General features: G+C 37.1%; 1 protein-coding gene across 19 annotated transcripts in view; it reads right to left on the bottom strand.

Moving 5' to 3' along the window:
- The window catches only part of PTK2 (protein tyrosine kinase 2), a 418,748-nt gene that overhangs the window by 226,176 nt on the left and 175,367 nt on the right, over positions 1-17,205 (bottom strand). For all 19 annotated transcript variants that reach the window (XM_072602962.1, XM_072602979.1, XM_072602958.1 and 16 more), the window contains one exon: positions 2,675-2,754. In XM_072602962.1, coding sequence (XP_072459063.1) covers positions 2,675-2,754 — 80 coding nt within the window. The remainder of the gene's footprint in view (positions 1-2,674; positions 2,755-17,205) is intronic.

Raw genomic sequence — 17,205 nt, 5'->3', positions numbered from 1 at the left:
TATATTATATTATAATATATATCATATATAATATAATATATTTTATATCTATAATATAATATAATATATATTATATTATAATATTATTTTAGCCCCATCTGGGTAGCTATCCTGTTTGCTACCTACAATCTCAGAGAGCAATCCTGAGATTGCTCAGAGCCCGAGTGAAAATAAATAATCCCCCAAATCATATTGCAATACTTCCACGCAGAAACAGTTCTCAATCGAAAATCAGTTCAGAAAGAGGAAAACAAATAAAAACTGTTGGCAAGAAGATTAAAAACTGTCATCAAAGTGGTTGCCTTGATCTCATGAGCTCTTTACGAGTCTTAAAGATGGCTTTTATAATATTCTGGAACAAAGGAATACAGATGGGTCCCAAATTAATCCACCTGTGAGCAAAATTAGCCTAAATGGTCTCACATCTGCACCACAACTTTTCTCGGTGTTGTGTGAGTGTTAATGCATGCTTCCTCAGTTGCATCGGTATCCTAGCACACATCCCCTAAACCTCCTCTCTTCCAAACTTCCCTCTTACAATGCATGGTAACATCATCCTTCTAGTCATCCAAGATGAGGCAAAAAAATTAAGTTTTATAGAAAAGAGGAGAGAGTAGGAGAAAGAAGGCAGTATCTGTGTCATACAGAACTCCTCATTCATAGTCACCCCATATATCTGATCTATTGTCTCAAGTTTTATAGCGTCTACGACCTTCATGTCTCTTGAATTCATCTGCTTCTCTACTTTCAATCACTTTGCCATCTTGAAACAGGGCTTTAACACCTTTCCCTACTGAAGAATGCCTGTCATCTTCCCTGTCACCCCGGATTGCAAACTAGGTGTTATCTTCAACTCCTCTTTCTCACCCAACACATCCAATCTACTGCTAAGGTCTGTGAAATTTACCTGTGAAATTGAATATCTCTCACATATGTTCCCATCTCTCCTCTGACACTGACACCAGCCTGGTGCAGACTCTCATCACCTTGTGATGCAGACTACTGCAATAAATAACCTGTTGGGTGGTATTCCTGCCACAAGTCTCTCCATCTTCACTCAACTTTCAAGGTGATCTTCCTAAAGCACAGGCCTAGCCATGTCACCCTTCCACCCCACCAATAAACTCCAAGACAAAATATAAAATCTTCTGCTTGGTGTTCAAAACTACTTGCCCTCCCACACACACCTCTGCAGCGTTCTTACACCTCTCTATGAACTCTGTGATCCAATGACATTGGCCTTCCTGCTGTTCCTCACACAAGACATTCTATCCCTTGACTATATTTTCACTAGCTGTCCTCCATGCCTGGAATACTATCCCTCATCACCTATGCCTTCTGATTTCCTTCAAGTTCCAGCTAAAATCTCACCTTCTACAGGAAATTTTTCCCCATCTCCTTTATTTCTGGTGTCTGTCCTCTGTTAATTATGCTCAATTTTTCCTATACATAACTTTATTATACATGGTTACTTGCATATCCTCTCCCTAATTAAGACTGTGAGCTACTTGAGAGGAGCTCTTTTGCCTTTATTTGTATCTTCAGCACTCAGCACAGTGTCTGGCATACAGAAGAAGTTCAGTTCAATGTTTCTTGACTGACTGACCTGGACTATTGCCACAGTCTTCTAGCTGGTCTCACTGTCAAGTTTCTTCTCATTCCAGTTCATCATATGTTTCTTTTTTTTCCCCTAAAGTGCAGGTCTGACCATGTCACCCAAATACCCCAAATCTCCACTCAACAAACTCCACTGGTTCCATATTACTTCCAAGATCGAATACAAAATCCTCTATTTGGAACTTGAATCTCTTCACACACTGGCCACTTCTTACGCTTGACTCTCTGCTACACATTCTGTGATCCAGTTGAACTGGCTTTCTTTTGTTACTCCTCACACATGACACTCCATCTTCCAACTTTGTACCTTTTCACTAGCTGTATCCCATGCTTGCAATGATCTCCCATCTCATCTCTGCCTCCTATCTTCCTTCAAGATTTCAAAATTCCGCTTTCTGCAAAGGTTTTTCCTCATCTTCCCCCTTTCTCCCACAGTCCATCCATACTATCCCATATTGTGCATATGAATTTTTTTTTTGCGTGCACGTTATTTTTCCCATTAAAATGTGAGCTCCCTGATGGCAGGAACTGTGTTTTTGCAGCTCCCTGTATCTCCAATGCAGAATTCAATGCCCAATATAAGGTAAGTACTTGTTGACTAAATACATTTAGTGAATCTGTCCATCAGTTTGTTACTTCCATTTCAAATTAATATTTTGTAGACATATTTTAATGACACAAAGTAAAGAAAAGAGCACAGAATAATGACCTAGGAGTCAAGAAAAGTCAGGTTCAAGGCACACTTATAACATAAGCTGACTGCATGACCCTGAGTAAGTCACTTAACTCTACATAACACCCCAGGCAAATTCCTAAGATTATAAAGTGTATAACGGTTGCTGTGATGCAATGGTAGAAGGAATTTCTAGCCAGAAGTTTCCTACACCAAATAAATCACAGGTCTGGAATCCTTTCCCCCTCCAAAAAAGTAAAATCCTTGATAAATAGTTAAGTGAAGAAGAATAACTTTTACAATTAATATAAACATGTTTGAAAGAATTAATTTTCCTTCAAAAGATAAACAGCCATACAAATAAGTACAGTTTATTAAGCTCACCGTATTTCAAGGCAACCCAACTTCAAAGCAATTTCCTGGTCCACTTGATCAGCTATGTCTAACATATAGTCGTTTTTCACCTAGAACATATGAAGCAAGCATGTGTCATATAAAGAAAAAATTCTTTTTAAAACAAAAGGGTTTTTATATGCTATGATAGTAGATAACTATCTGCTACCACACACAAAAAAAGATCAATTCAGAAATGATTTGGAAAAGAAATATTTATTTCCAAAAATTATTCCAATTTACAACAAACCACTTTAAATTTAGTGCTCACTAATGTTGGAAAAGTGAGGAAAATCATACATCTGTTCTGACTGGGTCCACTACAAATTTATGTTTATAACCCCAAGTGGGCCCTTACTGTTGCTAGGCAATCCTAATACCTCCTTTTATCAGCTCATTATCCCACTCTCCACAGTAGTTCTTCCAAACCTTTTCATCCCTCCTCAAACCTCCCAAAACTCCCCACCCCCATTCTCTCAGCTGAGAACCTTACCTCACATTTTATAGGAAAAAAACCCACAAAACCAAAACTGAGACTATTCACTGTGAACTCCCTCTTGGCCCTTTATAGCTAAACTCCTGAAAACAACCATCTACAATAGATGCCTCCACTTTTCCTGCTCTCACTCTCTTCTTAACTCCTTACAATCCAGCTTCTCACTTTATTATTCTGCTGAAACTTCTCTCTCTAACGTTACTAATGATCATTTAGTTGACACCTCAGGAGATCTTCATTCACCCTCATTCTCCTTGACCTCTCTGTAGCCTTTGACACTGCTGATCACTCTTTCCTCTTTCATACTCTCTTCTTTCTAGGTTTTAGGGATACTGTTTTCTCCTGGTTCTCCTTCTACCAATCTGACCATTCCTATACTCTGTCTCTTTTGCTGGATCCTCTTCCAGATCATCCCCTCTAATCACAGGTGTCCCACAGTGTTCTGTCCTGGGACCATTTCTTCCTGTTTACTTCTTCATTTGGTATCTCATCAGTTCCTATGGATTTAATTACCATATCTATGTTGATTCTCAAATCTACCTATCCTACCCCAAACTCTCTGTTGACTTCTAATCTTATCTTTCTTACTGCCTACCAGACCTCTCAAGCTAGATGTTTAGTAGACATCTTAAACTCAATATACCCATAACAGAACTCATAATCTTTCCTCATAAACTGTCCCCACACCCCTTTCCAGTACCGACAAAGGCAACACCATCCTCCCAATCCCTCAGTCTCACAAACTTGGAATCATCTTGGACTCCACACTGTCTTTCATACCTGTATCTACGCTGTTGCCAAGGTCAGTCAATTTTCCCTCTACAACATTTCTTGTATATTTCTCCATCTTTCCTCTGACACTGCCACCTCTCCAGTGGAGGCCTTCACTACCCTACACCTGGACTACTGCACCAGTCTGCTTGTGGGCCTATCTGCCTCATGTCTCTCCCCACTCCAATAGATCCTCCATTTGCTACCAAAGAGACTTTTTTAAAAACACAAGTCCAACCACATTACCCTCTACCCAATAAACTCCAGTGGCTCCCTAATAACCTCCAGTATCAAATACAAAATGTTCTGTTTGTTATTCAAACCCTTTCATAATCAAGCCCTTCCTACCTTTCTAATCTTCTTACACTTTTACTTCCCAACATGTATTCTTCAATCCAGTGACACATTGGCTTCCTGGATGTTTCATGGTACACCATTTCCCAGCTCTCAGCATTTTTCTTTAAGTCTCAACTAAAATCTCACCTTCTACAAAAAGTCTTCTCCAAGTATTCTTAATTGTACTGTCTTCCCTCTCTGGATTATTTCCTATTTATCCTGTATATAGGTGGCTTTGTATATATTTGTTTGCATGATGTCTCCCCTCTTAGATTGCCAACTGTTTGAGGGCAGGGACTGTCTTTTGCTTCTTTTTCTATCTTAAGCACTTAACATAGTACTTGGCACATAGTAGGCCCGCAATAATATTTATTAGTTGATTATAGGGCTTCACTTAATAATTGATTCTCATGTACCATGCCTTAAAGGCCATAAACACAGAATGTCAACCATGTATTAGATCTCAGAAAACATCTACTGCAGTCCCTTCATGATATAGATTAGGAAATTGAGACTTAGAAAGGCTAAAGGATTTGTCCAAAGTCACACAATTAATGAAAGAGAGGGCTAGGATTGGACTCAGACCTTTTGAGTCAGGGGTGGGGAACCTGCAGCCTTGAGGCCACATGTGGCCCTCTAGGTCCTCAAGTGTGTGGCCCTTTGACTAAATCCAAACTTCACAGAACAGATCCCCTTAATAAAAAGATTTGAGTCAGAATCTGACTCAAAAGTCTTTACTCCTTCCACTACACCATGATTTTTCTTCTAAAAAGAAAGAATGGTAATTCACTGCCTCACACTGCTAAAGTCCATGAAAAAGGAACCATTTACATGTCCTTTTATAGTTTCAAAGTCAGTTCCCTTATACAAACTATTTTGTTTCAGTCCTACAATAACTCTGTGAGTTAGGCATAGAAAGAACTGTTATCCCCATCAAAGTGGTAATGAAGTTGAAAGTCAAGGAAGGTTGCCTAGGGTTACATAGCTATTAAGAGGCAAGGCTCTTTCATGAATGAAGAACTAGTTAAGATGACTTTAATGAGGTTATGTTAAAAAATTTTAGCAAGTCAATTTAAAAAGTAAAATGTTAATACATATACAACTCAGCGGTCATTTGGTCATTCTTTCTGCACTGCCGATTTATGCAGATTCAAAGAGGTAATATCCAAACCTCAACATGAATTCCATTTATTCTGAGGTGATAAGGTTTGTTGGTAGATATATGAACTGGTACTGTCATTCTAGAAAGTAATTTGGAGTAAAAAGTATTAAACTATGCATACCCTTTAACTCAGCATTACCACTACTGAAAGCAATCAAAGAAAGAGGAAAAGGACCCATATGTACAAAAATATTCACAACAACTCTTCTGGTCAAGGATAAGAATTGGAAAGTAAGTGGTTGCACTTCAGCTGGGAAATCACTGAACAAATTATGGTGTGTGACTGAAATGGTATACTTTTGTGCTATAAAAAAGGATGATGAAAGGTTCAGAGAAACCTGGGAAGACCTGCAGGAACTGCTAAAGAGTCAAGTGAGCAGTCAGTTAATAAACATTTATTAAATGCCTATCATGTGCCAGGCATAGAGCTAAGTGCTGAGCCTATGAAAATAGACAAAAGGCCCCCAAGAAGCTCACAATCTAATGGAGAACAACAACAAGCATGTGGGGAGGCACTAGGATTAAGAGATGTTTAAGAAAGAATTCTTGGAGAAAACAGGATTTAATTAGGACTTAAAGGAATCCAGAGGACGCAGTAGGAGGAAATGAGAAGGGAGAGCATTCTGGGTAGAGGGCGACAGTTGGAGAAAATGCCCAAAGCTGAGATATGGAACAGCCAGGAGACAAATGTCATTGGATTGAAGACTATGTGGTATGGAGTAAGAAGACTGGAAAGATAAGAGAAGCCTTCATTACTGAAGGGCTTTGAACATTAAACAGAGGATTCTGTATTTAACAATAGGGAGTCACCGGAGTTTATTAAGTAAGGGGTGGGGGATGAGGTAACGCTATTGGACCTGCACTTTAGGAATATCACTTTGGTGGCTGAATGGAGGATGGATTGGAGTGGGGAGAAAGCTGAGGCTGACAGACTCACTAGCAGGTTACTGCAATAGTCCAGGAAGGTGATGAGGGCCTGCATAAGGGTGGCAGCAATGGCAAAGGAGATAAGGAAGTGTATATGAGAGATGCTGAGAAGGTTAACTGACAGGCCTTGGGAACAGATTGGTTATGGAAAGTGAGGGATAGTGATGAGTTGAGAATGACACCCTAAGTTGCAAGACTGAGAGGATGGTGCTGCCCTCAACAGAAATAGGGAATTTGGGGTAGGAATAGAACAATGATTTATACAATAATATCGTAAAGATAAACAATTCTGAAAGCAATAACCAATTATAAATACAGAGGAGCTATAATAAAAGATGCTATCTATCTCCTTATGTAAAGGTAATGAAATCAGTGTGGAAAATGAGACATAATTTTGGGCATGGCAAATGAGCTAATTGATTTTGTTTGACAATATACATTTGTTACAAGGTTTTTGATCCCCCCCCCCCCGCCCACAGTCCTCCAATAGTAGAGGGAAAATGGAAGGGAAAGAAAATGGATTTCTATTAATTTTTAAAACCAGAACCTTATCCTTGTTCCTCCAACTCCAAATTCTATGATCTTTCCATTATACCATAGTGCCGATAGCCTCAAACAATGACCTCATTAAGATGAAAGATTAAGTCCAGGTTAAGAAGAGAAGAGCCTTGTTAAAATTAGTCTAGATTTAGAAATCTATAATTATTATCACTCAAAGATATAAATACCTTTTGAATACTAAAGGATTAGAAGCTAAATGAACACCCATGAATACATACACTTATCTATGAAGTGATTTTCTTTATACTAGTGGCACTAAACTGAAATCCCTGTGGGTCATACATTGCCTCAGAAGGCCACAAACTAACATTTTCTATGTTGGACTGTATTGAAATTTACTATTTACTTGTTTTGTTAACTATTTCCCAATTACATTTTAATATGGTCTGCTCACACTTTTGCAAGTTTTGTCACACTTCTGCTTTATACCATCTAACTTCAGTGAAGTAACTTCATTATAAAAGTTTTTTGTGTGTATTTTTAATCTCCTTCCTCCCTTCTTATTTTGTAACTAAAACATATCTACTCATGTGTTAGAGGGAATTAGATAATCATTTGTAGGGAACAGAATTTTAAAGTCAATAGAGAATACTGCACCTCCCATCTGTTTCTTCAAACACCAATGAGGTCATACTTCCCCCATTTGTTGCAGTTAGTATTTGACCTCCTATAGCAATTTTTAAAAATTCTGTGTTAATTATCAAGGCTTTAAAGTTGATAAGTCAGTTCTCTGTAAAGTATTATATAGAGCAGAATGGATAAAAATTACCCCTTCTGTCAAGATGTTCAAATCTCCAGATGTCTCTGTTGTATATGCTTCAAGTATATACTTGATTAAGTAAAGTCAACCCACTTGGGATATATCTGGTACTGAATCAGCTGGGCATGCCCTGCCAACTGCTAATTGTGCACAGTTACCACCCCCCCTATTATTTTCCCTACACAGCCATATGGAAGATACTTTTACAGTTCAATCAAGCATTAATTTGACTGCCATTGTTGGTTGGTTGTTTTATTACGTTATTTGTAGTACTCCCGTAATTAAATGACTAATGTCCACAATTCTGATATCTGGATTTATTTTCCAGTTTATTTTGGATGAATCAGGGAGGGGACCAGAAGCAGACTGGCTGTAAGCCACATAGCAAATTGCATATGCCTACTGAGAGATGAAGTAGAGCTGGCACTTATAATAATTTTTTACAACAAGTTTATAATATAATTTGAGAACTGGTAGGGAAATTACCTTCTCTCCTTTTTTTTTACTCCCATGATTTCAGATGACAATTCTGAACTTCTGTTTTTGCATGGGAAACATTATTTTATATAACTCTATGAAGAAGCCTATTGGTATTATGAATTGTATTGTAATAAACCTACATGTTCATCTGAGCAAAATAGTAATTTTACAATAGTTTGGTTTAACCATGTATACTGAGCATCTCTCCAATAATTTAATTCTTACTTTATTCTTATAAAAATTATTTGATAGTTGTCTTTTCTTTTAATTGATATGGTTTTTACCAAAATATGGATAGTTTTATAGTTTTATTTACAAAAGGTTAACTTACTACTTTGCTGAAACTAATTATAATCTCAAAAGAATTAAAAATTTTTTTTTCTGAAAAAACTCAAGAGAACCATAGGAAGACTTGTATGAACTGACACAAAGTAAGGCAACAATAGCCAGGAAAATAATATATACACTGACAACAACACGAACAGAAAGAACAACAACCACAATCCCCTCTCGCCCAATTCTGTATAAAAATAATAATGATCAAGGTTAACTCAGAAGAAGAGTCGAGAAAGTGGACTATGCTTTCCTCCTTAGCAGAGATGGGGAACTGTGGTGTGAATCTGGTATGGTGATTATAGATTCTGGAAGTCATGACTTTTTGTTTTGGGGGTTTTGTTTTTTTTTAAACATCACTAGGCATTTAGGGCATTAATGAAATTTATTCAGTAGGGAAGTGACATGGTCATACCTGTACTTTACAGGAGCAATATAGCAGATGGAACGGAGAAAGATCAGAGACAGGCAAACTAATTAGGATGCTGCTCCAAGATTCCCAGCAAGCCATGATAAAAGCCTGAACTAGGGCAAGGATCATGTAACTAGAAACAAATACTATCAGACACAGTTGTTGGTTCTGGAGTCTGTAAATCTGTAACAAATTTGTAGTAAAATTTATAACAACTTTGCTACAAGGAATGGTTTCCAGAATAAGGTAGGGGAAGAAAGATAACATTCTGAAATAAATGTAATTTTAAAATGAAGACATTTATAAAAATATCATTTTAAAAAATGTTAGCAATAAGAACAAAACCAGAATATCAAAAAACAGTAATCCTGTATTAGGGTACAGCTTCTGTGTTCACCTCAAATAATACTGAAATCATTGTAGCTGGTCAATAACATCTCTCAGTTAATTTTTTTTTAAAATGTCACTCTATGAACAGCAATTTTGCAGAGATAATAAAAAATAGTAAAATTCAATATTTATGTAGCTATGGGAAGACAAATAATAATATACATTGAAATGGTTATGAATTGGTTTGATCTTTTAGGAAGTAATTATACAGTAAGAGCTCCAAAAATATTTACACCAGTGATCCCACAACCTAAGGAGGTCACTGATAGGAATAAAATAAAACCTATCTATATAAAATATACTTATTAACAAAATTAGTAATAATTTTTTAAAACTAAAACCACATTATCAAACTGGGAATAAATGAACAAATCAGAGTGCTTCACTGCATTTTCTCTGACAGACAATATTTGCTTTAATCTATCTTCTTCCTCACTGATGAGATAAAACATTTTTTATCTCCTATAGATAAGGGATCTTGATTAAGAAAGGGGTGGGGATAAGGTTAGGGATTGTGGAATCACATTTAGGGTAGCAGAGGAGGGAAGCATTACATGAACCATATGAGGAAGTAGAATGGAAGTAAATTCATTTGTATGCTGCCTGCTAAATATAAGTTGATAAAAAAATCAGAAATCAAATTATCTGAAGTCAAGAACTGTTTTATGGTCATACTGGAAGGTCATATGTATTTATTTCAAAGATGCTGCCAGTTAGAAGGCACATTAGCAATTATCTAGTCAAGGGGCTGGGAACCAGCAGCCTAGGGGCCATATGTGGCTTTCTAAGTCCTTGGGTGCAACCTTTTCTCTGAGTCCAAGTTTTACAGAACAAATCCTTTTATTAAGGGGATTTGTTCTGCAAAGTTTGGATTCAGTCAAAGGGCTGCACTTGAGGACCTAGAGGACCACATGTGGCCTTAAGGCCACAAGTTCCCCACCTCATCCTCTCATTTTGCCATCAAGTAAACGGAGGCCCAGAGGGTTGAAATAAGGTCAAAGTTTCACAATAAGTGATAATGCTGGAACTCTCAGAATCACAGGGGCCCCAATAAGAAACCGAGTCATTCACTGGGACAAAAATCTCCACAACATCAGCACTGGATTGAAGAACTCTAGGGAGCTACAACCCATTAGGCTTTTGAATGGTTCTAAGAGTAAGAAAGGTTTTCTTCACCCGTAGTTGAAACAGACCACTCACTTTCTCTACAACTCCTAGCTCTGGTCTTTGGGGTTAATAAGAACAACTAATCAAACTAATTGAACAAGTCAGTCCCTCTTCTAGAGAATGATTCTATTTGCTCTTTCCAAGTTCCAGCTCTTTCCACTACATATTACTGCCACTCTCCAAAAAATATGTTTGAAATACGAATTTTAGAAACCAAAAGTAATTCTTAGAATGATCTAGAAGCCATTTTTCTTGTAATTTCAGTGGTGACAAATATTTCTCTTTTCAAGACAGAAATTATTTTTAAATAACCAAAGATTTTTCAGAACCAAGGTAAATGTATAATGAACAAACTGGGTCCTCTTGCAAATCCCTGGGATTCATAAACAGGCTCAGAAGGAAATTTGAAAGGTCTTCCAAAAAATATTTTTTTTGAATAATGGCAATGTTACTGGAATACATACATACATATGTGTGTGTGTATGTATGCATACATGCTATGGCCTTTTGAAGACTCAGCCACATTTCACTTCACTCTCGAGCCATCTTCATACCAACCTGCCCTCTCCTCCCCAGTTCCAGTTCTAGAATCATAATCAAATCAAGGAACAATAGTCAAATTAACTGTCATTTGTCTTGAAATACATTTCTTAAACTACTCCTGTGTGTCTCTACTTACCATCACTCTAACTTTCCAACATAAAATATCTTTCCCCAATCACTTTTCCACTGTGTATAGTGTCCTTCTCTAATAGAATGCAAACCTATTGAGGGAAGGGGCTGCTTTCATTTTTAAAAATCTGCATCCTCAGCTGTTAGCATAGTATTTGGCAAATAGTAAGGGACTAATAAATGTTTTTTCATTTATCCATCTGTGGGGAAGAAAATTTCTTACGATATAACACACTACTACTGATATTTTTTTAAAAAGGGTAAAATAACTTTCATTGTTTGTGATACATTACTCTGTAGTAATAACAGCTCATACAGCATTTTAATTCTCAAATTTATTAACAATAATCTACAACATAGTAATTCACATTTCTTCTGCATGTGGAAATTTGTAAATAGCTTTCCTTATAGTAATTCTATGAGGGAGTTAATACAAAAATCATTACAAATTCACAGAAAACGTGACTTGCTCAAGATCACACAGATCAACTGATGTGACTCAGAAGGAGATGCTTGGGCAAGCCCAGGGCTTTATTTATTATAACATATGACCTCTTGTGAGAGGAGCAAACACACCTCAGAATCATTAAACTGTGCCCTTTAATACTTTTTCTTTGAAGCTCGCATTAGGATACAATGGGATGCCTAGTATTGTTTTTTAATCCTATAGTTAGTTAGAAACAAGATTTTCCAAAATGATCAGAGAAGATAGGGCAAGTTAGTAATAGCATGAAATAATGAAACAAAGTTGCTAAATGTGAGAACAGTGTGAGGCAAGAATCTGAGTTGAGAAAATGAATAAACACTAACATTTACATCTTTTACTAAATATTTAAGAAATTTCTAAAGAATTTTCAAAGAAAATAAGCAAAGCAAATCCAAGGCTAAATTTGAATAAGGAAATTATGCAAATACTGATTCAGGACCTTTGGAAGTGAGCTAAATCTCTAACAATTACTGGGGACCTCCGAGAACATGAGAATTGAAAGGAACTTATTGTAAACCATCTAGTCCAACTTTTATTGAAGCACAAATCAGTTCCTTCTATAATATCCCAGACAAAAAGTCATATAAACTCTCAACTTGGAGGCGGGTGGTCTGTCCTGGTGACATCGCTTATTAGGCCTCATAATTTGGGAAGGACACTGACAAAAGAGATGTATGCAGAAGGTTGCCTTAAAATGTAACAAGTTTCCCGTCATAAGAACTGTTCAAAAATTGACAAGATTCAGTATTATTTTTTTCAGGGTTACTGTAGTGAAGAGGGAAATGCATATATCTAGTACTGATGGAATCAAATGCAAGATAAGTGTTTCCAAACTGTAAGGCAAATTTTACCTGACTATAAAACTCTGATTATGAAATTTCTTCACTTTCTAAAACCTATAGATTCTTTAAGAAGTTGGCTTTTTCTCTCTACTCCTTGCTCCTGGTTTGTATCACTTCAACTACTGAGAGCTAATTTGGGAAAAACATTAGAATTTTGTCTCTGAGGCACTAGATTACATACACGATGATGATGATTAAAGTTCTTTTCCACTAAAAGAGTCTATAAAATTTTACACTGTTGTATAATGCCATGAAGAGCAGCATGGCATAGAAGCTAGAGGCCTAGCCTTAAAAGTACAAAGACCTGTGTTCAATTCTTGCCTCAATCTTGGCTGACCACGGGCAAACCATTTAATATGGTAATACTCTAGGCCAAAGGTATCAATCACATGGCTGCAGTACTCCCAAATGTAGCAAAACAAATAAAAATAGAAAATAATATAGATAACATGAATACATAGTTTTCTAAGTTAATATGTGGCCTACAGGGACCCTTATGTACAGTTTAGTGGTCCTTGTTTCCATCTAAGTTTGACATTAATGTTGTGGGAAATGTTTTACAACTATAAATTATAAAGAAGGTGCCAACTGGCAGAAGGAGTTTCCTAACTTGGCAGGGGTGGGGGAATCCCTACTGAAATAAATCCACAGGTTCAGTACCTATCTTTATGAAGCCATGAATGCATCATTAGCAAAATTTGGCTCAAGTGATCTGCAAACCACAAAATAAAAAATTGGAAAAACATTACTTCTGAGAGCCAAGATGACAGAGTAAGCACTAAATCACTGTAACTCTCCCATATTCACCTCCAACCAACCATACAGTAGTGCCCCAAAGCAAATCCTAAAACAGCAAAAGCAGCAAAAACACATGGTGAAACAATCTTTTAGCCCAAGAAACTTGGAAGATTAGCAAGAAAGGGCTGTCTCACTCAAATAAAAAGGGAACACAGTCTAGGACAGAAAGCATCCCAGCAAGCCAGCAGCAAGCTCCACCTCAGCAAACCAGTGGGAGATCCTGAGCCATAGAGTTGTAGAGCAAGCAAACACCAACACCAGGTATGCCCATGTGCCTAAGCACAGAGAGGGGAACAGCTAGCTCTGAGAACCATCCCATGCTTCAGGGTAGGCCAAGGCAAACAGGGCAAACACCAACCCTCCAATGCCTAAGTAAATAGGTAGCCTCCAGCACCTCAGACCTCCACATGCTTCAATATAGCCTACAGGAAAACACAGGAACACCCCACTAGCCTCAGTACATGCCGGACATCAGCACTAGGACCCTAGCTCAGCACCAGGTAAACTGCCAGACCCCCATGGCCTCCAGCAGTGCCAGCCACCTCCTATCTCCTCAGCATAGCACCAGACACAAGGTTCCCACATGGGCCTCAGGCCCTTAGTACAGCACCAGGCAAACAGCTAGGGCCTGCAGACCCTGGCACAAAAAGACAGAGATCTTGTCCTTTCCACCCGGGAGCAGTGCTCAAATTTAAAAGAAAAGAAAAAGACCAAAAAAGATGAACTAAAAGAATAAAAAAAAAGAATCTGACCACAGAAAGTTATTATGGTGACAGGGAAGATCAAGACACAAACTCAGAAGAGGGCAACAATGTCAAAACATCTATGGGCAAAACCCTAAAGAAAAATGGTAAGTGGTCTGAAGCCCAGAAAGAACTCATGGAAGAGCTCAAAAAGGAGTTTAAAAATCATATAAGAGAGGTAGAAGAAAAATCGGGAAAAGAAATGAGAGTGATGCAAGAGAATTAAGAAAAAAGAGTCATCTGCTTAGAAAAAGAAAACAACTGCATAAAAAGTAGAACTGACCAATAGAAAAGGAGATATAAAGTCTACTGAAGAAACCTTAAAAAGTACAATTGGCCAAATGGACAAGTACAAAAGTTAACTGAGGGAAATACCTCCTTAAAAGTTAGAACTGGGCTACTGGAAGCTAATGAATCTATGAGACATCAAGAATCAATCAAAGATATTCAAAAGAATGCAAAAAAAGAATAAAATGCAAAATATCTCACAGGAAAAATAACTGAGTTGGGAAATAGATCTAGGAGAGACAGTGTTAGAATCAATGGACCTCTTGAAAGCCATAATCAAAAGGAGGACCTAGACAGCATCTTTCAAGAAATTATCAAGGAAAACTGCCCTGATATCCTGGAACCAGATGGCTAAAGAGGCATTGAAAGAATCCACCAATCACCAAGGAATATTATAGCCAAATCACAGAACTATCAGATCAAGAAAAAAATATTGCAAGTAGTCAGAAAGAAATAATTCAAATACCAGGGAGTCAGGATTACATAGGACTTTGTGGCTGCAACATAAATGGATAAGAGGTCATGGAAGATGATATTCTTGAAGGCAAAAGAGCTAGGACTACAACCAAGAATCACCTACCTGGCAAAATTAAGCACAATAGTTCAAGGAAAAAAATGAACATTCAGTGAAATAGAAGGATTTCAAGCTTTAGGAGAAGACCAGAACTGAACAAAAAATTCAATACCCAAGAGAAGTCTAAAAAGGTATAAAGGGAAAAGAAAACATAAGGGATTCAATGGAGCTGAAATGTTAACATCCCTACATGGGAAGATGATACTTAGAATTCTTAAAAACTGCAACACTAACAGCTGGAACCAACCAAGCACTAACAGTACAGCTAGAAGGAATATATACAAACAGAGGGTATAGGTATAAGGTGAATTTGAGGGAATGACATAACTAAGGGATGAGAAAGACTGGGTACAGAAGGAAGGAGAGGTAGAATGGGGTAAATTATGACAAATGAAGAGGCAAGAAAAACCTATTACAGTGGAGGGAAAGATGGGGAGAGTGGGCAATGGACATCACTTGAACCATACTCTCATCAATATTGGCTCAAAGAGGGAATAATATACACAATAAGCTGAATATAGAAATCTATCTTACCTGACAGGAAAGTAGGAGGGGAGAACATTAAGTAAGGGGGGAGGGAGAGACTGACAGAAGAAGAGGCAGACCAGGAGAGACAGCAAACAGAAGCAAAACACTTGGGACGAGGGAAAGGGTGAAAGGAGAGAGAAGACAATCAGAAGGAAAAATAGGATGGAGGGAAATATACAGTAATCAGAACCGTGAATGTGAATGGAATGAACTCTCCCATAAAACAGCACACAGGAGAGTGGATCAAAAACAAGAATCCTATAATATGTTGTTTACAAGAAACACACTTGAAGCAGAGACATACACAGAGCAAAGGTAAGGAGTTGGATCAAAATCTAATGCTTCAGCTGAAGTAAAAAAAAAAAAGCAGGAATAGCAATCCTGATCTCAGACAAAGCAAAAGCAAAAATAGAACTAATTAAAAGATACAAGGAAGGAAACTACAGCTTGCTAAAAGGTACCACAGACAATGAAGCAACATCAATGCTAAACATATACGTATTATGTGGTATAGCATCCAAATTCTTAAAGGAAAAGTTAAATGAGTTACTGGTTTATGATTAAATAAGAAAGAGAGAACATTATGAAATGGAAGACAGATAATTTTGATTATACTAAATTTAAAAAGCTTTCACACAAACAAAACCAATGCAACCACAATCAGAAGGAAAGCTGAAAGCTGAGAAACAATCTTCAGAGCAAGTGTCTCTGACAAAGGTTTCATTTCTCAAATATACAGAAAATGGAGTCAAATTTGTAAAAATACAAGCCATTCCTTAATTGATAGACTGTCAAAAGATACAAAGAGGCAGTTTTCAGATGAAGAAATCAAAGTTATATACAGGCATATGAAGAAATGCTCTAAATCATTTTTATTTAGAGAGATGCATATTAAAACAACTCTGAGGTACCACATCACATCTATCAGATTGTCTAATATGACAAAAAAGGAAAATGGTAAGTGTTGGAGATGATGTGGGAATATTGGGACACTAATGTACTGTTGATGGATTCCACCATTCTGTAGAATAATTTGAACTATGCCCAAAGGGCTATAAAACTATACATACCCTTTGATCCAGCAACACCACTATTAGGTCTGTATCCCAAAGAGATCATAAAAAAGGGAAAAGGACCTACATAAGCAAAAATATTTACAGCAGCTCTTTTTGTGGTGGCAAAGAATTGGAAATTGAGGGGATGCCCATCAACTGGAGAATGGCTGAACAAGTTATGGTATATGAATGCAATGGAATACTATTATGCAATAAGAAATGATGAGTAGGTAGATTTCAGAAAACCTGAATGGATGATGAGTGAATCAGGAGACCATTACAGTAACAGCAACACTGCATGATGATCAACTATGAACGAATCAGTTCTTCTCAGCAATACAATGATCCAAGACAAGCACAAAGGACTTATGAAGGAAAATGCCATCCACATCCAGATAAAGAACTATGGAGTCTGAATGTGCATCAAAGAACACTATTTTCTCTTTTGTGTTTTGTTTTTTTGTTTTTTGTGATTTTTCCCTTCAGTTCTGATTCTTCTTTTACAACATGACTAATGTGGAAATAAATTTAATATGACTGTACATGTACAGCCTATGTCATCAGATTGTATGCTGTCTTGGGGAGGGAAAATTTAGAACTCAAAATGTTATAAAAGTGAATGTTGCAAATTAAAAATAAATAATTGTCTTGACATGTATTTGGGGAAAACTTTTAAAATATTTTAAGTCCCATTTTGTTCATTTGGCACTATAAATATACTGGAAGTTGTTAAACCATGG

The sequence above is a fragment of the Notamacropus eugenii genome, chromosome 4 (genome assembly GCF_028372415.1).
Source record: "Notamacropus eugenii isolate mMacEug1 chromosome 4, mMacEug1.pri_v2, whole genome shotgun sequence".
NCBI lineage: Eukaryota > Metazoa > Chordata > Mammalia > Diprotodontia > Macropodidae > Notamacropus > Notamacropus eugenii.
The sequence above is the reverse complement of the archived record's forward strand: the minus strand, read 5'-3'. Positions and strand labels throughout refer to the sequence as shown.